The 26101-nt window shown below is 42.5% G+C and overlaps 1 protein-coding gene across 4 annotated transcripts in view; it reads left to right on the top strand.

Moving 5' to 3' along the window:
- APC2 (APC regulator of WNT signaling pathway 2) overlaps window positions 1-21017 on the top strand; it is a 264775-nt gene extending 243758 nt beyond the window's left edge. For all 4 annotated transcript variants that reach the window (XM_063455534.1, XM_063455535.1, XM_063455532.1 and 1 more), the window contains exons 13-16: window positions 7146-7223; window positions 7331-7447; window positions 9766-9980; window positions 14599-21017. In XM_063455534.1, coding sequence (XP_063311604.1) covers window positions 7146-7223; window positions 7331-7447; window positions 9766-9980; window positions 14599-19816 — 5628 coding nt within the window. In that variant the 3' untranslated portion in view covers window positions 19817-21017. The remainder of the gene's footprint in view (window positions 1-7145; window positions 7224-7330; window positions 7448-9765; window positions 9981-14598) is intronic.
- The last annotated feature ends 5084 nt before the right edge of the window (window positions 21018-26101 follow it).

Below are 26101 nucleotides of genomic sequence, written 5' to 3'. Positions count from 1 at the left end.
ACAACATGGAATTATGTAGGAGAATTTGTCGAGTCTGATCCCACAACTTCCTCAGATTGGCAACATGAACATCAACTGACGGTAACCCTTGGGAAGGAGAGACCGAGGGAAGAATGGAAGGATGAAAGCCATAATTCATGAAAAAGGGGCTAGAGCGAGTGGAATCACAAACAAGATTATTGTGTGCGAACTCTGCCCAAGGAATCAAACCGACCCAATCGTCCTGATGTTCGGAAACAAAACAACGCAAATATTGTTCAATTTTTTGATTGGTACGTTCAGCAGCTCCGTTAGACTGAGGGTGATAAGCAGAAGAAAATTTCAATTTGATGCCTAATTGAGAACAGAAGGATCTCCAGAAACGTGAAACAAATTGGGAACCTCTATCAGAAATAATTTCGGAAGGTATCCCATGTAAACAAAAAATTTCTTTAGCGAATATTTCCGCCAATTCAGGAGAAGTCGGAAGTTTAGGTAAAGGCACAAAATGAGCCATCTTAGTAAACCTATCGACTACAGTGAGAATAACAGTCTGTCTTTTTGAAATAGGCAAATCAACAATAAAGTCCATGGCCAAACAGGACCATGGTCTCTCTGGAATGCCCAAGGGCTGTAATAGACCACATGGAAGAGTATGAGGTTGCTTAGTCTTAGTACAGATCTCACAGACTGCAATGAAATCCTTAATATCCTTTCGTAAAGAAGGCCACCAGAAATCTTTAGAGATTAAGGAATATGTCTTGCGAATACCAGGATGCCCCGCCACCTTACTCTCGTGAAAACACTGTAAGAGCTCCCGTTGGAGTTCGGGGGGAACGAAGTGTCTTGCCACAGGAGTCTGCCCAGGTGCCAGATGTTGCAACTTCATGATTTGGTCAAGCAGTGGAGAATGAATTTTAAGACTTGTGTTGGCGATAATATTGCACTTGGGGACTATAGAGGATAACACTGGCTCAGATACAGTAGAAGGTTCATATTGGCAAGACAAAGCATCGGCTTTAGAATTCTTAGAACCAGGTCTATAAGTGAGTACGTAATTGAAATGGGTGAGAAATAAAGACCAACGAGCCTGCCTGGAGGACAATCGCTTGGCCTCCCCAATATAGGACAAGTTCTTGTGGTCCGTCAAAATAGTAACAGGATGTAAGGTCCCTTCCAATAAATGTCTCCACTCCTTTAAAGCCATGATAACTGCTAGTAGTTCCCTGTCACCAATGTCATATCTGCTCTCCGGGCCAGATAGCTTTTTGGAAAAAAAACCACATGGATGTAATGGTTTATCCACACCTAACCTTTGGGACAGGATAGCGCCTACACCCGTCTCTGAGGCGTCTACTTCGAGTAGGAAAGGCAGAGTAGTATCAGGGTGAACTAAAATTCGTGCGGAAGCAAAAAGTTCTTTGAGAGTTTTGAAAGCAAGAAGTGCTTCAGTAGACCAATCTTTAGTGTCAGCCCCCTGTCTGGTCATATTGGTGATAGGAGCAATAATTGACGAGTAACCCTTAATGAAGCGCCTATAATAATTGGAGAATCCAATAAACCTCTGAATGGCCTTGAGACCCTTGGGTAAGGGCCAGTCTAAAATGGATTGGAGTTTATCCGGATCCATCTTAAACCCTTCCCCAGAAATCACATAACCAAGAAAGTTTGTCTGAGACTGATCAAAACTACATTTCTCCAGTTTGCAGTACAAGCCATGTTGAAGAAGTTTGCGCAAAACCCTTCTGACTTGTCTGTGGTGAGTCTCAATGTCCCTAGAATGTATAAGTATATCATCCAGGTATACAATAACACAGTCATGTTGAAATTCCCTAAGAACTTCATTGATCAAGTCCTGAAATACTGCCGGCGCATTGCAGAGACCAAAAGGCATTACGGTATACTCGTAGTGCCCATATCGAGTGTTGAACGCCGTCATCCACTCGTGACCCTGCTGAATCCTCACCAAGTTATATGCCCCTCTGAGATCTAACTTGGTGAAATTCTTGGAACCCTTTAAACGATCAAAGAGCTCGGTAATCAAAGGAATCGGGTAGGCATTTCTAACGGTTATTTTGTTCAAACCTCGGTAGTCAATGCAAGGTCTCAGCGTACCATCCTTCTTTTTAACAAAAAAAAACCCAGCCCCGGCAGGGGAGGAAGATCTCCTAATGAATCCTTTGTCTAGATTTTCACGAATATACTCCTCTAGGACTAAGTTCTCTTTAGTAGACAAAGGGTATACATTGCCCCTGGGAGGCATAGTACCAGGGAGTAGATTAATCTTACAATCAAAGGTCCTGTGTGGAGGTAAAGTATCGGCCTTCTTTTTGTCAAATACCGCCTTTAAGTCCAGGTATAGTGGCGGTATTTGTACTTCTGTAGAGTCGGTAGACTGAGTGGATGTATTAACTATGCAAAGCGGTGAGACTTTCTGTAAACACTTCTCCTGACCCCATGAGATTATCTCCCCTAATTCCCAATCAATAATAGGGTTATGTCTCTTTAACCAAGAATACCCCAGGACTATGGGAACAGAAGGAGATGAAATGAGTAACAGAGATATGTCTTCCTCGTGTAGAATACCAACAGTTAAGTTGACGGGTATGGTTTCACGAAAAATCACAGGCTCAACTAAAGGTCTACCATCTATGGCCTCAACGGCCAAGGGCGTCTCCCTTAACTGAGATGGAATAGTGTGTTTAGTGACAAAAACTTGGTCGATAAAGCTCTCAGCAGCTCCGGAATCTATCAATGCCACAGTCTCTACTACTCCCCTCTCCCAAGTTAAGGAAACGGGTAGCAGAAGCCTATGATCTTTATAATTATGAGTAGAGGACAAAATAGAAACACCCAAGGCCTGTCCTCTAGAGAAACTTAGGTGCGAGCGTTTCCCGATCGATTAGGACAATTTAGGCGTAAGTGACCTCTGACTCCACAGTACATACACAGCCCCTCCCTTCTCCTGTACTGTCTCTCCTCTTCTGAGAGATGAGTATTGCCTATCTGCATAGGTTCTGGAAAAGGTAAGGTTTTGGTCTCAGGACTTAGAAATGAGGGAGCTAGTTTGAAGGAAGGTCTACAGGTTCTATCTCGAATGTTCTGCCTCTCTCTTAAGCGTTCATCAATGCGAGAGATAAAAGAAATTAAATCCTCCAAATTCTCAGGAAGCTCTCTAGTAGCAACCTCATCAAGTATTACATCTGATAATCCGTTTAAAAATACGTCTATATAAGCCTGTTCATTCCACTTAACTTCTGCCGCCAAGGACCTGAACTCTAGTGCATAATCCACAAGTGTTCGGTTATCTTGTCTAAGGCGTAACAGTAATCTGGCTGCATTGACCTTTCTACCAGGAGGGTCAAAAGTTCTTCTAAATGCAGCTACAAAGGCATTATAATTATATACTAACGGGTTATCGTTTTCCCACAACGGATTGGCCCATCTCAGAGCTTTCTCAACGAGTAAGGTGATAATAAATCCGACCTTCGCCCTATCTGTAGGATAGGAACGGGGTTGTAATTCGAAGTGGATACTGATTTGGTTTAAAAAACCTCGACACTTCTCAGGAGAACCACCATAACGTACAGGTGGGGTAATACGGGAGAAGGCACCTACAGTGGCTACCTCTAAACCTGAACTTACAGGAGAGATAGAATTATTACGCATCTCTTCTGGTGGATTATTAGGACGAGATAATAACGCCTGTAGTGCTAAGGCCATCTGATCCATTCTATGTTCCCTGGCATCAAACCTAGGATCGGAAGGACCAAGCTGACTACTTGTACCTGCAGGATCCATTGGCCCTGTCGTAATGTCAGGATCGGGACAGGGATCCAACACGCAGAGTACAAAGTGTAGTAGGTACGTATACCGGACCTTAGAATGGCCGGACTTAACGTAAGGAGTAAGTAGAGAATGGTCAGAGACAAGCCGAGGTCGAGGGAGCGAGAAGACAGGTAAGCGAGAGACAAGCCGGGTCAAAGGATATTAGAGATAAGCAGAGTAATACAAACAAGCCGGGTCAGAACCAAAGAGACAATAGACATACAAGAGCACTGAGTGACTAGACTGGCTAGAACCACGACAGGGCAATGAGCAAAAGCGGGAAGCTCTATTAAATACCCCGGTTCTAGGAGGTAATCACACCCCCGACGAGTCCTGGTTCGTGTTCAGGGTTTGAGTGACAGGTCGAGCAGGCTTGGCGTCCTGACGTCGGCTACTGAGCGTCACGTCATAAAAGGGCGTGGATCCCTCGCGGCCGGCGTGTAACCGACCGGAGGAACCGCGAGGAACGGAGGAAACAGCCCTTCTGGACGGGAAAACGTCTAAGTCTCTCCTCTTATCAGAGGTATAGACTACAGGTACCCTGACACTGGGACACTCTGCCCTAAGTTTGTTGCAGGCCGCCGTACCCAGTTCTCAAATTATTGGGCCACATGATCCGCAGAGAGCCACTCTGCCGACGTCGGATGGTGGAGCTCATCCGGGTCGAATAAGGGCTCGCCCAATGGGTCAGTGGGGTCAGTGAGGTCAGTCCCCGCATCTGCGGAAGTAGCAGCCCCCTGATTGCCTCCAGACATCTCCGCCTGAGCAGAGGAAAAGAGGTCAAAATCCAACTCAGCAGAATTGCTCAGAGTCTCCTCACCAGCCTCCTCACTAGACCTGATTTCTGAGTCGGAGTTGCCCTCTTTTTGTACTCTCGCACATTTCCATCGCCGTTCCGTTCTGCCTGGTGTAGAAAGGCTCTCTTGTGTAGATTGGACACACATTCTGGGGCGATCAAAGGTAGCCAGGCATAGGGGTTCTGGAGGCAGAGGGGGAGGTATGTTTGGCTTTGCGTAAAGCTTTCCTGGGTGCCTCACCTGAAGCATCCACTGCCCGACACTCGTGGCGCGCCGTGGAGCCAGAAAATGGAGCATTGGACGCATGAGTAGGGCCTGTGAGATCGTTTGAGACAAGGCTGATGACATGGACCCCATGGCTGCCATAATGGCCTCTGTAACTGAGCGCTGTAGCGCTGAGGCCTGCGCACCCTAATCATGGCCAGGCAGTTCCACCAATGGGGGCAGGGAGCCTGAGGTAGCGGGCGTCTCCCCCAGGCCACGTGGGGTATTTATCTCCCCAATGGTAGGTGAACAGGCAGGCACCCTAGGTTTAGGCATGATACAATGACCCACACTAAAGAGTATGAATATATATATTAACTGACACTCCAACAGCTGTAAAGTAAGCAGCACAATAAGGTTTTATCACCCAAACTAAGCAAACCAGGGAAAAAGGTAAGTAGGAGAGATCTCACCAGCAGTAACTACCTGAGGCAGGCAAGGTAAAACGAAGGAGGGGGAGGAGAGACAAAACCGGAAGGAAAAACACAGCCCCCAAAGCTCATGAGTCTTGCGGGAGGCAAAAAAAAACCAGTGAACACGGCTAAAAACTATTACCGGTGCTATAACAGGCGTGTTTGGCTCGCGAACGAAGCTCGTTGTGGGTCGAACGCGTCCAGTAAGTCAAAACCCGCAAACAGGTAAAAACAGTTGAACATGCTGTTACAAATCCGCTAAATAGCGTTCGCGAATTTAATGCGGCCGCAAAACAAGAGGTTCAGGCGTTCGTTCAAACGGTAGAACTCCAGCCCCACACAGTTGAACTGAGCCAAACATGGGGGGTAAAAAGCTCACTAAATTGTGCCAAAATAGTCAGTGACTCCAAGGAGCCCCAGAAACAGATGGAAAACACAGGGGGCACCAAAAGAAAAACAGAGCAGGACAAGACAAAGGCAGAAATAAACTCAGACAGTAGGTACCAAAACAGGGGGAAAAAAACAAGTATAGATGAAAGAAAGTAGAAAAAAATAGAAAGGATAAGGGTACAACAAAAGACCCCCCAAAACAGGTAAAAAGAGAGCCTTTAGCTGGCCTGGGACCCCAAATCTACCATAAACATAGTAAATACAAACTGAAAATACATGTAATATAACAGCAAATACTAACAAAAAAACCCACAGAACAGAGAAAATTAGGTACTTATCTGGTTGAGGAGCAGCAAATAAAGAGGGAAATCTGAGGGTGATGCCTACTATTTTACTGGGACTTGGCTGGGAGTGGCCTATGTTATTATGTATGCATTATTTTTAATTCTGTTTTGTATTCTTTTTCTGCTATTGGTTGACAGTAAAGAAAGGGCTATGTGCCTCCGTGTCTTGTAATAAAATTCATGACCATGCATCTAATTAGAGCTTTTATCCTCAAACTATTTTAGTGTTGCAATATCCTTCCACCTTCTTGTAGCTGAAGATATCAACCACAACATACTATTAAATCGACTTGTACATGGATAAAGTTTTCAGTTCGTCCAATAAATTTAGCTTGAAACTGATTTAGTTGATTAGTGGACAAAATTTTTTACTTCCGTTTGGACGAATAAAATGCCAAACTCACCAGAGAATCTTTCACAGGTTTATAAGTAGACAAGTCCCTAATTTGGTACTCTTATGTAGTATTGCATGTTAAAGGCTACCAAATTAGGCAGGGGGCTGTGTTTAGAAGATTGTGTTCTTATTTGGTACCCCAACATGTGATTGCCATTTACAAGGTAATACAATTATGCAGCTCTTTAGTAGATAGCTCTCTAATTTGGTGCCAGTATGTGGGATTCCCATATTTAAGGATACCAAAAAAGGAGCAATCTACTAAAGTCAACAGCTCCCTAATATGGTACCCTTTAACATGGTAATTCCATATAAGCGGTACCAATTGTATAAATTTGCAAGAACATATCCAGTTGTCCGCCACCCAGTTCACCGATTTAATAAAAATAATTTTAAAAAAAGGTTCATATTTACTTTTTTGCAGCACTGAGATTCCCTTAGCACTGCTCACCTCTCTTCCTCAAACAACATCATTGAGGAGGCATGGCTCATGGCAAGTGCCATGCGCACATCCAAGCTTCCCCATATCATTAACTTAAATTATTTTCTATAAGCTGTGACTAGTGACATTCATTGATGAATGTCATTTAAGTTTTAATTAAGATGAAGTGACCTGGGTGACTTTAGTGGTCCTTTAAATGTTTATGTGTTAATGATTTAATTAAATGCAATGATTACAATGTTATTAATATAATGTGTATTGTATCCCTCTGAAAGTTATTCTTTTGTCACACAGGCCACATTATGTTCCCGACGTGGCTGCATGCAGGCAATTGTAGCTTATCTTGCTTCAGAGAATGAAGAACTTCAGCAGGTATGTAAGAGACTTACCATTTATGTCTCCATTGTGTATTTTTTTTAACAAGCTTCAAATCTCATTTTTAAAGGTACTTAATGCATTGCTCTTTCTGATCTATGCAGGTTGCATCCAGCATCCTGAGAAATCTGTCTTGGAGAGCTGACATCAACAGTAAGAAAATTCTGCGTGAGGTTGGCAGTGTAATCAGCTTGATGCAATGTGCCCTTAGGGCGACCAAGGTAGGTGGTGTGAGATCATTTTTATCCCCTTTGTCAATCCTTACATAGGCTTCCTATACCATATAAGATTCAAATCAAAATACTAACTCTTACCTATAAAGCTATAACCCCTTAAGGATTGAGTCAATTGTACACATTCTGATCAAAAAGCGTAAACAAAACCTGGAATTTGCATTATATGTCTCTTGAACCGTAATTAACCTCTTTCATATTAAGTGCACCCACACTTATTATATATCATTTTGTTTGGGAGGAACATAGCTTTCATTTCATATATATATAGGTATGATCCTGATGAAAGTTCTTGGAGAGGACTGAAAATTTTATAATAAAAGTTAATTTTTACTTCGAAGACCGTAAGTGCAGCCATCTACTTTCTGCAATATATATTTATATATATATATATATATATATATATATGTATATATATATATATATATATATATATATATATATAATTATAAATCATAATTTAATATGTATAGAATTTTAAAAACCTTGAATAATTAAGATTTTTTTTTGTCTTTTTTTAAGATCGGCATGGCATTTTAACTGTAAATGTTATAATACTGTTAGCTTATTTTATTACAATAAAATATGTGTTTTGCGGTGTCTCACAAGTACAATAGTACCCACATATACAGGTTTTATTGGGTTTTGGAAGCTTACATGGTCAAACATAGCATGTTCCCTTTTTCCGTTTACAGACATTAAAATTTGCCAGATTGGTTATATTGTCTTTGAGACCGTATAGCAGCCCAGGAATGAAGATTACCCCCATCATGGCATAACATTTGTAAAAGTAGACAACCTAGGGTATTCAAAATGGGGTCTGTCCAGTCTTTTTTAGTAGCCACTTAGTCACAAACACTGGCCAAAGTTAGCGTTCATATTAGATTTTAGCATTTTTCACACAAAAACTGCATTTTCACCGATGATATCATTGTTGTGATAGATTTTACTGTTTTGAAATACTCATATTTGTGTTCAGTGAAGTCTCATGAGTGCAGCAGGACCCCACATGTACATGCTTTAGGGTGTTTTGGAAAGTTACAGGGTTAAATATTGCAAATTTAATTTATATATATATATATATATATATATGCAATTATTTATATTTATTTATATATAGATGGATATATAAAGAATTTAATTCTAAGTGTGTTTTGTTACCACACACTTAGAATTAAATATATATATATATATGTATATACACACATATACAGTTAGAATGAAATTACATATGCATATATAATTTATTTGAAAAGAAAATTTAAATTAGTTTATTTATTTAATATTGTAATTATATGTATATGGATATAATATATATCACTTCATTCTAAGTGTATTTTAATATTAATATTAAAATACACTAAGTATGAAGTTACACATATATATATATATATATATATATATATATATGTGTTGTGTACATAACAGGCAGGAAATGTAAGAAATGGAATTACTGGATCGGAGGTAAAGTGAGTAAATCTCGAACTTTAACATTGAATACATCATGTATCTCTGATATATGAGGTTCAAAGTCTCTAAAGCTCAGATATAAACTCCTGATAGTTATAGGCTATGGGTCAATTGCTTTCCCATAGCATTCTGGCCCAATCAAGGGCTTTATCTGCAAATAGTTTTATTGAAAAATCAATGCTGAAATGATGTGCAGCATCAATATGGGCACCAAAATGACGCCCAAATCAGCCAAACTCCTCAAAAGCTTACTATGTTTACACAGATGAGGTTGCAACATTTAAGTGGCGATAAGTCCCTTAGTGTACACATTAGAACAACTATTCCTGAACATAAGAAGATATGATTCATTAGTTTAAAGAACCATAAAGACAACCAGACCACTTAATCTCAATGAAGTGGTCTGGGTGCAGTGGGCCTTTAGTTTTAATCCTGCAATCTAAAACATTGACATTTAGTTGTTACGGCAAGGTTATGCTGCAGGGGTAAACACACCTCTAGTGACTGTTTTCTGAGAGCCACTAGAAGCATTTCTGCATTGAGAACTTGGTTCTAAATCAATTGCTGTGCCTAGAGGAACATTTCGCCATGCATGCACACTGTCCTCACAATGTGTCCCTATGAGGAAATATGGGATTGATGATCTCAGCCAAGGAGGCAGGTCAACTTCAGCAAGAACAGCAAGATATAAGGTAAGTAAACTGCTTATTTTAGGCAAATACATTGCTTATTTTAAGCAATTTCTAGCGTTATGATTACGTTTTGTTTTACAAACACTAACGATGGAAGCACATAATTCCAAGGCCTAAAACTGTAATTTATTTTTTCCTCCAAAGGAGTCAACCCTAAAAAGTGTGTTGAGTGCACTGTGGAATCTATCTGCCCACAGCACTGAAAACAAGGCATCTGTTTGCTCAGTGGATGGGTCCCTGGGTTTCTTGGTGAGCACCCTTACCTACAAGTGTCAAAGCAATTCACTGTCCATCATAGAGAGTGGTGGAGGAATCCTACGGAATATCTCCAGTTTAATTGCAACGCATGATGAATACAGGTCAGGATGCAAACATTTGGTGTCTATAAGTTATATAGTTTTTCCATCTTTCATTTCCATGACATCTCTTCTCCCTATATGTTCACCTAGCTGCACAATATCAACCTTCTTTCATCATCCCATTGACCCCCAAGCTGCAAAACCTTGATAGCGGTCAACCTTGATAGCAATAGATTTTCACTATTTATTAATCTTGTAAAATAAGCCAGCAGGCCCATTACATTGGTGGTCTTCCTGTTTTACACCTTTGCACCACTTATTATGACACACTTTTTATAACAGAACACTTGGATAATCCCTTCAACATGTCTACTATATCACCACATTAATTACAGCCAGCCAGCAAAAACAGCAATAAATATGATTTGCATATTCTGAGATTACGTTGGTTTATCAAGCAAAACTATTAATATTATAAAAAAACAGTGCAATGCATGTAATTAATTTTGCTCACAAAATGATAAATATAACAAAGTGCTTATAAATACAAAAGGAATAGACTTCAAATTCTGAAAATATATATATTTTTTAAATAAGCCAAAAAATATAAGCGATATAAAAAAGCAGAATTATTAACTCTTACGTATATTGGCTAACAGATAGTGTATGTTCTCAAACAATAAAAACATGAATATATTATATATATATATAATTTGGTCACAAACTTACTAGCATATTAAGAAAACCCTATATGCGAAACATGTTAATTATTTTACATTTAGACTTTATTTGCCTATTTATCCTTTACTATTTTAAAATTAAGTTAATTAAAGTATTTATTTTAATATTTCACATCAGCAGTGGTAGGGATGATATAAATGCATATCCAGTGGTGGGGATTGTAATGGAGCTCCAGTACTCCAACCGAGTACCTCCGTTGATGGATGCTCCTAGTGCTTCCCGAGAGCTCCAAGCACTTCCAACCTCTCTTCCTGCAGAGAGCGAAGCTGGAACAAGCTCTTTAAAGAGCTTAGTGATTATAGCTAGGGGAGTATGTAGAGTATAGCAATCCCCCAGTGTAGATACAGCCGTATCCCCCAATCATGAGACGAGGCTCTATGTTGAGGGTCAAAACAGGAACAGACAGAGCTGTGGTTTTATTGTTTCTTATATACACATTTTTACAGAATGTTACCACCCACATGGTTTTGTAGAACAGCCAATCAAACACGTATAATACAGTTAAAAACTCCCATTCAAAATCCTCCCCTCTGCCTGTGACATAATTACTGTACACAATGGGTTACAAATATACGTTTTACACATTTACTATAACGTTAAAACTATACATCCAATCTCCATAAAAAGCACATATTATTACTCAGCATACTTCAAATACAAACATACTCAAAATTCAGGCAATTCCCTCCAGGGTTTAAAAAGTTAGTCGGTTGCCTAACTTCCTCGCGTCTTTTCGAGAGTTTGGAGCGATTTCTAACCTTAAGCTCAACACTGATAAGTCCGAGGCCCTCCATCTACCGTCCCATAAAGATCCCCCAACATACCTCTACGCCCAGTACCAATTCAAATGATGCAACACCAAACTGAAATACTTGGGTATATGGTTGCCCAAGGACCCGTCTCAACTATACCACCATAACTATCACCCGCTACTACAATCGCTGCAGGCAGACCTTAAGAAATGGTCCCCATACTACGTCTCCTGGTTTGGGCATATCAATGCGGTTAAAATGAACGTGCTGCTCAGGATACTTTATCTATTCCAGACAGTGCCGATCACTGTGCCCAGAGCCTTCTTTGGCTCCATAACGACCGCCATTCGCCGATTCGTTTGGAATGCCCGCCCTACCCGCACAAAAAAATCCACCCTAGAACTGCTGAAACAGATGGGAGGCACGGGATTGCCCTCCATAGAGACGTACTAACGCGCCACACACCTGCATAGACTAACAGACTGGCATGTACAACACCCTTCAAAACAATGGGTGACTTTAGAACTAGAACAGACAGATAGAAAAATACCCTCCAGACTGTGGTTACACACCGCCACGTACGCAGACCTACACACCAAAAATCCCCTGATCGATGCCATGCTTAGAGTGTGGATAGCGGCACGTTACCGACTGCAGCTTACCACCTCTCCTAGCCCCCTAACGCCCATCACGCACAACCCGGACCTTGCCGACGCCCTAACCCAAAACGACCTAACAGGCAGATTGGATGTACCTACACCAATGGTACGGCACACAAGGACTTAAACCACTCAGAGACCTCTGCCCCGATAGAACGCCAACGCTACTCGAACAGTTCTGATACCACCAAATAAAAACATACTTCCAATCCCTACCGGGACGTGGGCACCTGCTCAGACCCCTCACCAGCTTTGAACTCCTGTGCGTACACTGAACACACATTCACTGGGGTATCTCGACCCTATACGCCATGCTCAAGATCCAGACCAGTGGGGATGTGGTGCTCAGATTCAAGGATCACTGGGAGAAAGACTCGGTAGAGGCCCTTTCCGCACAGGAATGGGACAAGATCTTCACCCTCACACAAATGCTCTATCAGTTCGAAGTACCAAGAACTGAGCTACAAAATTTTAACTCGCTGGTACAGAACACCCGACATTCTACACCGCATGCGCGAGAATGCTCCAGACACTTGCTGGAGATGCGGCTCACACATCGGCACACATTTCCACATATGGTGGACGTTCCCAATAATCGCCACATACTGGGAGAAGATCAGGGGGGAGATAAACAAAATCACAGACTCAGGGGTACCCCTAGAGCCCCTAACGATATTACTACACCACACCCCCACTCCCATAAAGGCATATAAGAAGTCTCTAACGCTACCACTGCTCAATGCAGCCAAGTCCCTTATTCCGGCGATGTGGAAACAGAAGGGGGCGCCCACCCTCCAGCAATGGGTGACAAAGGTGGAAGAAATCCACTCAATGGAAACTCTAACGGCAGACCTCCATGGAAGACAGGAGCAATGTGCACTGACCTGGTATCCCTGGGCAACATACCTAGCCAACAGATTAGCGACCACTAGTGCGATACCCCAGGGGCCCTCAGGAGCCCGAAACACACAAACCTAATCTCGCCACCTGCCCCCTTCCCCAGGGTTGACTGGACCTCGGACTGTTTCCCCAACGACTAACGCAGACAGTAGAAGGACCATCTATTGGAAACTTGTCCTGACCCGACACAAACACACAGCCTCCCACTCCAGCAACCCAACTGACTGTGGCACAGGCAGAAACCCGGACACACCCCCTAAGACCGACTAGTCCTGCACAAAGACTGACTGCCGGCAACAAGAGCCCAGAGAGCGTAACCGCAACAGCCCGTAGGCTCCACAACGATGAAATAACTGAGGGGTAGCTGTACAACCACGGAAGCTGAGGGGTAGCTGTACAACTTGGTGAAGGTCACCAGTATTATAGATTACATACCGTAAACACAACAGTAAAACAACCGACACAATAGGGGAACCGGCGTACTAACGCCTAACACAGAGGGCTGAGAGGCAGAGGGGAACATATGGAGGGGAGACAACCACCAACAACAAAACAGCAGTGGTCAATTAACGGATAGCCTAACAACCTGACAAGGCCACAGATGCAGGCCTGAACCCAGGCTGGTACACTGGGTAAAACCGACTGTTAGAAGTACACTGTTTAGCGGCACAGTTTTCCTATATTACAGATGCTGTTGTTGAAAAAGGCACAATGTATGGCTTCTCATTGTTACATGTATTACACATGAAAAAGAAAAAAAAAGATATTAAATAAAGATGGTCAAAAAAAAAAAAGGTAAGGGTCAGCGGTGTTCGTGCAAATGTGTAGCCGATTTCAGTTCCATGGATATGGCTGCATACACCGCTGACCGCGTTCGACTGAAGAAAGATGGCCGCCGCCACGTGTTCGTCTGTACGAACGGCGGCCACCCAGTGGTCGGCAATTAACCTACAGCAACCCCTCAGCCTGGGAGGTAAATTAGCTGCACACTTCCAGTTCTGTGTGGTCCGCCTGTGTAATACTTGGTTCAGTAAGTCCCATTTACCGAACCAAGTGGGAAGAAGCCATGAATAAAGTATTTTAAGGGTCTGGGGACATCGTCTTAAAGGGGCACTGTTCACAAAAGTCACTGTGCCCACAGACTGTTTCTAAAGGGCCATACACCCCAGGGCCATAATCATGAGGAAGGAGGCTGGCAATCAGGCTTCTCCATAAGCCTGGAGAACAGGGTAGTTTGTCACGTGAAAAATAAGACACAAAAGGCCTTTTGTCACAGGGATAAACACACCAAAAGACATATTACTCTGAGTACAGTGTAATTCTCCATTTTGTGTAAATATCCAGTCTTATATTTTACTAAAATTTACACCATTCCATTTCCTGTTCCCAGGAGGAGGATTTGTTGGTTTTGGGACTATACCATCCTTTCTGGTCAATTTATATATAGATTTTTAGTGTTGAGAATATACCACAACCTAATGGATAAAATACATTACTTTTTTTTTTTTATTGATCCAAAGAGACCATTTTTAGGCGCAACACTAATAATTCTACTTATTTTAATTTGGGTTATTGTTTTGATACATATTGCTTTTTAATTATAACACATTTCTTCTTGTCTTTTAGGCAAATACTCCGTGATCACAACTGCCTTCAGACTTTGTTGCATCATCTCAAGTCACACAGCTTGACCATAGTCAGCAATGCATGTGGAACCTTATGGAATCTTTCTGCTCGTTGTCCACAAGACCAGGAACTACTTTGGGATTTGGGAGGTGTCAGCATGCTGCGCAATCTCATTCACTCAAAGCACAAAATGATTGCAATGGGTAGTGCAGCAGCTCTAAGAAATTTGCTTGCACATCGACCCATAAAATATAAAGATGCAGCTGTCATTTCACCAGGATCTTGTATGCCTTCTCTCTACATGAGAAAGCAAAAAGCACTGGAAGCTGAGCTAGATGCCAAACACTTGGCCGAAACTTTTGACTCCATGGACAAACAAGGACTAAAATCTCAGCCAATGAAGGGCCCATTACGGCATATTGAGAGCTTGGTAAAGGATTATGCTTCAGACTCTGGATGCTTTGATGATGATGAGATTCCAAATACATCTATCAGTGCAGAAACAGGCAACTCCTCTGTACTTTCCATGTATCTAAACTCCTCCTTCAGTCAAGGGCAACCAGTAGCACGGGCTGGGTCCATGAAGAGAGGTCCAGAAACTGAGAAAGCAGACATCAATAAACATGAATTCAAGAAGCCTGACAATGAGGTTTCTGCAGTGGCTGAAAAACTTGTCAATAAGATGACTTGCACAGTAGCTAAGATAGATAGACTTGTAGAAGACATTTCCACCATGCACACATCCTCAGATGACAGCTTTAGTTTAAGTTCTGAAGACCACTGTGCTGACTGGCCTTACGGTTCAGATGAGCTTCACGAGGCCAGAGCACAGTCATGTTCTCCTTGCAGACTCTCTGACAAAAGTGGAATAATGAGAAGAAATAATTTAAGCAGAGCTCAAGCGCTTTTACGGCTGAAAACTGCCTACACCAGTCTCTCTAATGATAGCCTAAACAGTGGAAGCACAAGTGATGGGTACTGCCCAAGGGAGCACATGAAGCCCTGCAGCAGGGCTGCTATTATTGATTATAAAGAAGAGCTACATAGATATCAAAAACGCCCTAGTCGTCTGGATCTAAAGAACGTGTTGGTTATCAAGCCAGAGAAAAATGATCTTGCTGAGAATCAACTGAAAGAAGACCAGCTCAAGGATGAATCTATTGGGATACATGACACAATGAAGAAGACCTTAACTTATTCTTGCTTGAAAAACACAGAGGGAGTTGTACACAAAGATGATCAACCAGTAAATGAATCTAAAGACAAAATTACAGCAGAGTCTTTGGTGCATACCATAAAATTGTCCCCCTCTTATAAGCACATTTCTGGTATTGACACTTTTACAAAGAAAGCTGTAGCATTCCCTGGGAATATATTTCATCATGTTCTATCTGGTAGAAAAAAGGCATGGCTAGACTCACCTCAAACACCTGACACATTCGCAGAAACTCCTGAAAAGACTTCTGTTCACTCCTCCTCAGTAGGTGATCAAGAATCACTGCAAAAATATGAAGTAGAGGGAACTCCAATATGTTTTTCTCGATGTAGCTCCCTGTCATCTCTGTCCTCTGGTGACAACCTCTTAGATGGACAAAGTCGCAGTGAGAATGAGATGGACAGTGATTCTTCCTTGGAAATTTTAGAAGTAGATGAAGGCAACAGCCATGGAGGGACAAAACAATGGAGAAAGGAAGATTCAGATACAAATAGAGACATTTCACCTAGTGCCTCCCAGCCTATTTCTATTCCAAAGCCAAAATCTGAGAAAAACTTAATCAGAGACATTTCACCTTCTAGGAATGAAGATATGACCCCATCCAGCTCTTCAGAGAACTATGTTCAAGAGACACCTTTGGTAATGAGCCGCTGTAGCTCTGTGAGCTCCCTTGGAAGCTTTGAAGATCATTCCTTTGCAAGTTCAATCCAAAGTGACCCATGTAGTGAAATGATAGGAGGAGCAGTAAGCCCTAGTGACCTGCCAGATAGCCCTGGACAGACCATGCCACCAAGCAGGAGCAAAACACCAAATTATGAGTCTAGTTGCCACTTAGAAAAAGAGGCCAATCAATTCAACATTCAGTGGGAAAACAATGTCAAAAAGTTCATGGAAATAACAGATTTTAAGGAGAGGTTCCAAATTCCAAAAGACATTGACTCCATGATTTACTTTACAGTAGAGAAGCCTACGGAAAATTTTTCATGTGCATCTAGTCTTAGTGCACTACCTTTGCATGAACATTACATTCAAAAGGATGTAGAACTTAAACTTATCCCTCCTTTCCCTGAAAAAAACGGTCTGAACTTTGTTGCACATGAGAAAAGTGGAGAAAATAGGGATGAGGGACTGCTAGGGATGATGAAAAAATCTGAATTGGAGCTTGTATCAGATGATGACATTGATATTCTAAAAGAGTGTATTAGCTCAGCTATGCCTTCAAGACTACGAAAAGTAAAAACATCTGTCCTCCCTGGACATATAATAAACTCCCAGGCCAAAAAGTCTGTACAGCTTCCAGTTTACATGTTAGTTCCAGCTCACTCACAACATTCAGTTTCTAAGACGTTTTGTTCCAAAACATACTTGCCCAAGGATGACTCCTCTTTCACTGACTCAGGTGAGGGGACCCCAGTAAACTTCTCAAGTGCTGCCTCGCTAAGTGATGAAACTCTTCAATATTCAATTAAAGAAAATCAGGATCTGAAAGAGAGGCCAAAGAGTCGAATGGAGAGAAGAGACTATGGACCTATTTTAAATTGTCACCAACAGACAGAAAAAAGAAGGATATACTCATTGGAAAATGTAGCAGCCACAGACGAGAATAAAATAAATGCCATCTATGCAAGTCCCACTAAGATTATTAACAGAGGCAATATACCTATGAACCAAGCTTACTCAGTGAAAGCACATCAAACAACTAACACATTAAGCAGCCTTGAAGGTCAAAATAAAGTCACTAAGGCAAACAATAAAAAAGGAACTAATTCTGCTGCTCATCCAACAGGACTTGACATAAGTCACAGTGACTATGGAAATTTGGCTTTCCAGTCATTTTGCCACACAACACCAACTGAAGAAGCCGTTTATTGTTTCTATGAAGAGAATGCAGACACCTTTAAATCAAGTAAAGACTCTATCAAGAGGAAGATAGAGCAATCTAGATCTTCACGAAAAAAAATTCAGAACTCATCAACAACCAAGAGAGGGACCAGAGACACTCATCCTGTCAGCAAATACAGCCCTCCTACTACAACTAAATTCCAAAATATGATAGAAGATGAACCTATTCCTTGCTACTCACTCAGTTCATCTATGAGCTCTCTCAGTGACTTGGAAGCTGTTTGTGTTCAAGCAAAGGCAAACAGACATTTGTCTAGATCACAAGGCAGATCTGCTAGCTGTCAAATAAACAGGGATTCCTCTGTTAGTCATGCCTCAGAAGAAGAGATAGACACAAACACAGTGCTTCCCAGAAGGAGAAGACCTTCAACACGCAAAAGGAAGCAGAAGCTCAGGAACTCTGAGACTAAAGTTGAAGCTCAATGTAATTCTGCTGGGGAAAAGATACACAATGGCAGTGATTTATCTGATTTGGATAGTGTGGACTGGGAAGCTATCAAAGAGGGTGCTAATTCAATTGTTAGTTGGATACACCAAGCTGCAGCCTCTATATCCAGGGGCTCATCAACCATTTCCAGGGGGGCCTCTTCTGATTCCCGCATGTCTAGCCATTCAGCATCATCTCGGCAGCCTTTACAAGGTCACCGTAAACAAGTTAGGGACACAGCTTCACGCTCAAGAGTGCAGGACCCAAGTCAAGTTCCTGTGGTGACTGGCCATGAAGGAGGTAGACTTGATAGGGGCAGGAAAGTCCTTAATCTGAACCAAAAGCAAGCCCCAAATATCCCTATGGTTATCCGCGGGAATACTGTGATTTACAAGCCTACCCAGGAGAAAGACTGTTACAATAATCAATCATCTAGCCAGATGCACCCTGTTCAGGAAGTGACAAAGGCTCAAACTGCTGTGCGTTCTCGGAGCCATCATCGCCTTGGAAAAGCTTCAGATCTTGAAATGGAACTGACTTTACCCAAAAGAAGTGCAACTCCCCCAGCTCGATCGAGTAATGCTCCTTCATCTAGCTCCTCAAGAAATTCTACACCATCGCGCAAAGCACAGGTCCCAGTAACTCCACCATCACCAAAGTCCAAGGCTGCAAGGAACTCTCAAGCTACTCCTGGTAATAAAACACAGAAGTCTCCTGTGAGGATACCCTATATGAAGAAGCCAAGTCCACGTGGCACACCTGGCCCATCTCCACTAGCTGTGGAATCTGCCATCCCACGGCAGAGTCCAATCAAAAGACCTGCTTTTCAAGGTAGCCGATTTAAACAGGTGAGAAACAGTGAGTCTGAGAAATCTGGAATACTCCGTCAACTAACCTTCATTAAAGAATCATCTGGAGGCATGAGACGTCAGTACTCAGACTTATCCATGACCCAGCACCAACAACGTGCAACTCCGCGAAGCAACGCAGCTTTGCCTGCTGTTTTTCTTTGTTCCTCCCGCTGTGAGGAACTCAAAGTACACAAATCTCCTAAATCCACAGGATCTCCATCTCCAAGTCGACCAGCAAGAAGGACAAATTCTGAGAGCCCATCCCGGCTTCCTATTAGAAATATGCCACCTGCACCAGAACCTTTCAAAAGACATTCTTCTTCTCCCCACATCAACCTCCCAGGGCCATGTGGAGAAAAAACAGGACAACACATCATGAAATCTGAAGATACAAGAGTTCCAAGACTTGACAGTCCATCAAGCCTAAGAAAAGCAACCTGGAGAAGGATTCGTGATGAAGATATCCCTCATATTCTGCGGAGCACTCTACCTGCCTGTGCTTTGCCATTAACCGAAGAGTCCACTGAGCCCCAAAGAAAAACAAGTGATGCTGTAGTTCAGACAGAAGACTTCTCCACTGCAAAAACAAACTCTAGCACATCACCCACATTGGAGAGCAATCCTATGGGAGACAGAAGTAGGCCTGGCATAGCCACCTCTGCTTTACCAGAGTTGGGTAAATCTTCACTTACTGTTGTAAATCTGCCCACCAGTAGACATAGCTCTCCCAGTCGGGCTGCTAGGGTCACTCCATTTAACTATGTTCCGAGCCCCATCTTGACAGTTACAGATGAAGCGGCAAACAAGATTAACGCTGAGTAATAAGACTTACAGGACTGGTTTGTTCCTTCATTGAAGTTAAATCATTCATCAGAAATCTAGAATGGATCCAAACAAGTTCCCTTACCTCACACACACAACACCTGTCATTCTTGAGGTACCACTTTGAATCAGAGACCTTTTACACTAATACTATTGGCACTTTATGGATACGGACTACTGACGTGTGGAAAAAAATTATAATCTGCATACATTCTAATAATAGAGGATAAATGGCATCTGGTCATAAAAACATTTTGAAGGAGGGTTTTTTATGAGGTTAATTCAGGAAACCATCTGCTCTCAAATGAAACTTTGTATTGCAGCTCTGGTTTTCGAACTGAACAATAACTCACATTTAAATAACTGCAAACCAATAACAATGTGGCAAGTTTTCATCAGAGCATAAAATGATGTTGAGAATATCTCACAGACTTTAATTTGCCAATTGTACACAATTGGAAGAAGAAACTCTTGAAAAATTCTAAAGCAAAGCCTTAATTAGGGTATAAGCTGCATGTATTCTACACATTTTGTCTATTTTAGTGTAACCATGGCACAGCTTACAGATGAAAAGGTGCACATAGGGATCTAAGCCTACGATGCAATGGAGAAATGCTTCAAAAACCCTTATTCTTGAATTGCCAAATCAAAATTAAATTTAGGATTAACAGCTTCTAGCCCGAGATTTCAGGCTCTAAGAATATCAAACTTCCTGCGCATTTTCTAAACACTCTCTGCTCCACTTGAAGTAGTCATCTATTTTTTTTTCTATTATGCAGTTATGATTATATGTTCCTATTGCCAAGCACATTTAAACATTGATTTCAAAAAGTAAAATATGTATTAAGTAATTAAATATATGAAGTTCTCAGGAACATAGGTCTGTAACATTCAATTATGTTTTGCTCACATGACCACAGGAGACTTTACAATGTCTCATACAGTATCAATATCCTCATTTTTTACCTTGTGGCATTCTCTAGAAACATGAGATGTGAAATAGGCCAATTATTTTGAAAATATGAGTTTATGGTGTTTATTATTCCCTATTGGTTCTGCTGTTACTCAGATGTGTGGATGAGAAAGATCCTAAAAGTGGATTAAATAATTTTGTTCCTTAGGTTAACCAAGACTTTTGCGACATCAGATAGTTTCCATTAGCACAGTACAGAAACATTGCATACATTTTTCAAAATGTAACCACGTTAACTTAACTGTATGTATGAAATGTAAAGATATTGAATAAAATTCATCATTTACCAAATTTAGCTTTTTTTCCCTTCCCCCTGAGAATATGTACACCTGAAGTTCTTGTCATGGTTGTAAATTATAAAACATCATATTGCTTTTATAGTGTGTTCTTTTGTTTGTAATGCTTTTTTCCACTTTTGCTTATAGATGACTCTTATTTAATAAATACTTTAAATGTCATTAAAAGAATAACTTACCAAATATATTGATTAACATTCCTTAAATGGATTTTCACACAAGCATAACTGAACATAATTGTAGAGGTGACCCTTATACATTAAGTCCAAAAGAATTACAAATTGAAAAAGAAAAAAACCTTTAGAAACATTTTTACCTTTAGAAGCACAACTATTACATCTTACAAAGTGGAATAATTAATTTGCATGTTATATGAGGGAACTGCTATGCCTTCCTATGGGGAGGGCCTAATGTGTCGTGCATGCACATTAACACCTAACATCAGAAGATCAGAACCAACGCCGTGGGACATTGGCACTGTAATCGGGTAAGCGAATAAAGGGTTTAACCCTTTATGTGGTGGGGGGCATGAGGGAGGGGGTACCAGAGTGTACTATAGTGTTAGGAATACAGATTTGTATTCCTAACATCATAGAGTCCCTTTAAACACACTGGCAAGTGAATAACATTGATTCCATTATAACAATGGCACCTGTGAAGGGATGGAGACATATTAGGCAACAAGTGAGCAGTCAGTCCTTGAATTTCATGTGTTGGAAACAAAAATGGGCAAACATGGGCAAAAGATCTTCAGTACTAGAACCATTCGATCTTTCATCAGATAGATGGCATAATCCACATAGTACTTCATAAATATGAACTAATAAAATATTACATATTAGCCTCATTTATTATAAGTAGTATACAGAAACTTTGTGTGACTTATGCCTCGTTTCCACTGAGCGGATCGGTTCGGGTTGGTATAGTTTGTAAGGTTTAGAATGGACCAGCCCATTCTGGTGAGCGTTTCCACTGCAAGTCAGACCTTCAGGGCCATGCAGGGTTTAGAAAAAATGCTCTTCCTGTCCACCAATCAATGGATTGTATAGTAGTTCCGCCCTAACCGAACCGTTCCATTTTCTATGGCCCTACATCTGAAGCAGGACCCTGAATGGATTGGAACGGTTCGCTTGTATGGACCACTTTCATAATGGAAACACTCAAAATAGCGAACCGTACCGAACTGATCCGCTCAGTGGAAACGAGGCATAAGTGATCCAACAATCACAGGGTGGTGTTTCTCGCAGCCACTTGGTTGAGTTTTGCTCCTTCTCTCACAGATCCATCTACTTTTTAAAATGTCCTTTGATTTGTCTGTTCCCTCATCTTTACGGCCCCAATGGGTTTTCTGCACAATCCTTAGCTGCCAACTGACTATCCCTATTGCTATGATTGCCCTACTACTATAGCACAATCTTTCTGCTAAAAGAGAGTGTGGGCTATCACCAAAATACTGCTGAAGGTGAGTGCCACCCAAGCACTACATGTTTGTATTTGCAACCACTTTATTTTTGGACTAATGATCTGTGCACTTTATACTGCATATACTGCAGTTTCTGGAATTAAAGGAGTTCCATAGACTTAAATATATCATGACACAGTGTAATATGTCATGTGTTGTTCATCTGAGGTTGTCTTTACTTAATTTTAAGACATGTTACAGAAAAGATGATTGTTATCATGCCTTGATATGGACAACCATATAATTCAAAGAGGGTGTACTTTCTTTTTCCCATGACTGTATATGGTGCTTAGTGTTGTTGCGAACCCGAAATTTGACTTCAATGGGCAGGCGAATTTTAAAACCAACAGGGACTCTTTCTGGCCACAAAAGTGATGGAAAAGTTGTTTCAAGGGGACTAACACCTGGACTGTGGCATGCCGGAGGGGGATCCATGGCAAAACTCCCATGGAAAATTACACAGTTGATGCAGAGTCTGGTTTTAATCCATAAAGGGCAGAAATCACCTAACATTCCTAAATCACAATGGATATGGATTGACACCTGACATATGACATATTGACACCTTGACATATGGATTGACACCTGTCCTCAGAGACCCTGATGCACACGGACACAGAGCAGAAGAGGGACTGTTCCCCCTACATAGGGTCACTTGGCAGGTATGGCATGGTCGTGGGAGGAGGAGGAGGATGACTTTCACCTCTTCCCCTGTTAGATTCCCGTTGTGCTGTGACATCACCCTTATACGCTGTGTAAACCATACTTTTTAATTTATTTTGCAAATGCTGCATCCTTTCCGACTTGAAATTCGGTAACATTTCCGCCACTGTCTGCTTATACCGGGGGTCTGTAGCGTGGACACCCAGAACAGGTCGTTCTCCTTCAGCCTTTTTATACGAGGGTCCCTTAACAGGCACGACAGCATGAAAGACCCCATTTGCACAAGGTTGGATGCCGAGCTACTCATTTCCCGTTCCTCCTCCTCACACAGAGCAGAATAGAGACTGTTCCCCCTACATAGGGTCACTTGGCAGGTATGGATTGACACCTTCCTCAGGGACCCTGATACACACTGACACAGAGCAGAATAGGGACTGTTCCCCCTACATAGGGTCACTTGGCAGATATGGATTGACACCTGTCCTCAAAACCCCTGATACACACTGACACAGAGCAGAATAGGGACTGTTCCTCCTACATAGGGTCACTTGGCAGATATGGATTGACACCTTCATCAGGGACCCTGATACACACTGACACAGAGCAGAATAGGGACTGTTCCCCCTACATAGGGTCACTTGGCAGATATGGATTGACACCTGTCCTCAAAACCCCTGATACACACTGACACAGAGCAGAATAGGGACTGTTCCTCCTACATAGGGTCACTTGGCAGATATGGATTGACACCTATCCTAAGGATCCCTGATACACACTGACACAGAGCAGAATAGGGACTGTTCCTCCTACATAGGGTCACTTGGCAGATATGGATTGGCACCTATCCTAAGGATCCCTGATACACACTGACACAGAGCAGAATAGAGACCGGGGGTCTAGTAGCGTGGACACCCAGCACAGGTTGTTCTCTTTCAGCCTTTTTATACGAGGGTCCCTCAACAGGCACGACATCATGAAAGACCCCATTTGCACAAGGTTGGATGCCGAGCTACTCATTTCCCGTTCCTCCTCCTCACACAGAGCAGAATAGAGACTGTTCCCCCTACATAGGGTCACTTGGCAGGTATGGATTGACACCTTCCTCAGGGACCCTGATACACACTGACACAGAGCAGAATAGGGACTGTTCCCCCTACATAGGGTCACTTGGCAGATATGGATTGACACCTGTCCTCAAAACCCCTGATACACACTGACACAGAGCAGAATAGGGACTGTTCCTCCTACATAGGGTCACTTGGCAGATATGGATTGACACCTTCCTCAGGGACCCTGATACACACTGACACAGAGCAGAATAGGGACTGTTCCCCCTACATAGGGTCACTTGGCAGATATGGATTGACACCTGTCCTCAAAACCCCTGATACACACTGACACAGAGCAGAATAGGGACTGTTCCTCCTACATAGGGTCACTTGGCAGATATGGATTGACACCTATCCTAAGGATCCCTGATACACACTGACACAGAGCAGAATAGGGACTGTTCCTCCTACATAGGGTCACTTGGCAGATATGGATTGGCACCTATCCTAAGGATCCCTGATACACACTGACACAGAGCAGAATAGAGACCGGGGGTCTAGTAGCGTGGACACCCAGCACAGGTTGTTCTCTTTCAGCCTTTTTATACGAGGGTCCCTCAACAGGCACGACAGCATGAAAGACCCCATTTGCACAAGGTTGGATGCCGAGCTACTCATTTCCCGTTCCTCCTCCTCACACAGAGCAGAATAGAGACTGTTCCCCCTACATAGGGTCACTTGGCAGGTATGGATTGACAACTGTCCTCAAAGCCCCTGATACACACTGACACAGAGCAGAATAGGGACTGTTCCTCCTACATAGGGTCACTTGGCAGATATTGATTGACTTCTGTCCTCAAAACCCCTGATACACACTGACACTGAGCAGAATAGGGACTGTTCCCCCTACATAGGGTCACTTGGCAGATATGGATTGACACCTGTCCTCAAAACCCCTGATACACACTGACACAGAGCAGAATAGAGACTGTCCCCCGTCCTCAGAGACCATGATACACACTGACACAGAGCAGAATAGAGACCGGGGGTCTAGTAGCGTGGACACCCAGCACAGGTCGTCCTCCTTCAGCCTTTTTATACGAGGGTCCCTCAACAGGCACGACAGCATGAAAGACCTCATTTGCACAAGGTTGGATGCTGAGCTACTCATTTCCCATTCCTCTTTCTCACACAGAGCAGAATAGGGACTGTTCCCCCTACATAGGGTCACTTGGCAGATATGGATTGACACCTGTCCTCAAAGCCCCTGATACACACTGACCCAGAGCAGAATAGAGACTGTTACCCCTACATAGGGTCACTTGGCAGGTATGGATTGACACCTGTCCTCAAAGCCCATGATACACACTGACACAGAGCAGAATAGAGACTGTTCCCCCTACATACGGTCACTTGGCAGATATGGATTGACACCTGTCCTCAAAACCCCTGATACACACTGACACAGAGCAGAATAGAGACTGTTCCCTGCCTACTGAGACCATGATACACACTGACACAGAGCAGAATAGAGACTGTTCCCCCTACATAGGGTCACTTGGCAGGTATGGATTAACACCTCTCCTCAGGAACCCTGATACACACTGGGGGGAGCTACTGTCTTCCCCAACCCCTGCCCGGTGGGTGGGGGCCATAAATCACAATGGGGGGACCTACTGTCCTCCCCCCCCTCGGCCCCCACCCCTGCGCGGTGGGTAGGGGCCATAAATCACAATGGGGGGGACCTACTTTCCTCCCCCCCGGCCCCCATCCCTGCGCGGTGGGTGGGGGGCATGAATCACAATGGGGGGGACCTACTGATAGGAGTGGAGTATTGTTCAT

Source organism: Pelobates fuscus, chromosome 5 (assembly GCF_036172605.1).
Source record: "Pelobates fuscus isolate aPelFus1 chromosome 5, aPelFus1.pri, whole genome shotgun sequence".
In the NCBI taxonomy this organism is placed as follows: domain Eukaryota; kingdom Metazoa; phylum Chordata; class Amphibia; order Anura; family Pelobatidae; genus Pelobates; species Pelobates fuscus.
Note: the sequence above shows the minus strand (reverse complement) of the source record. Positions and strands in the feature narration are given on the sequence as shown.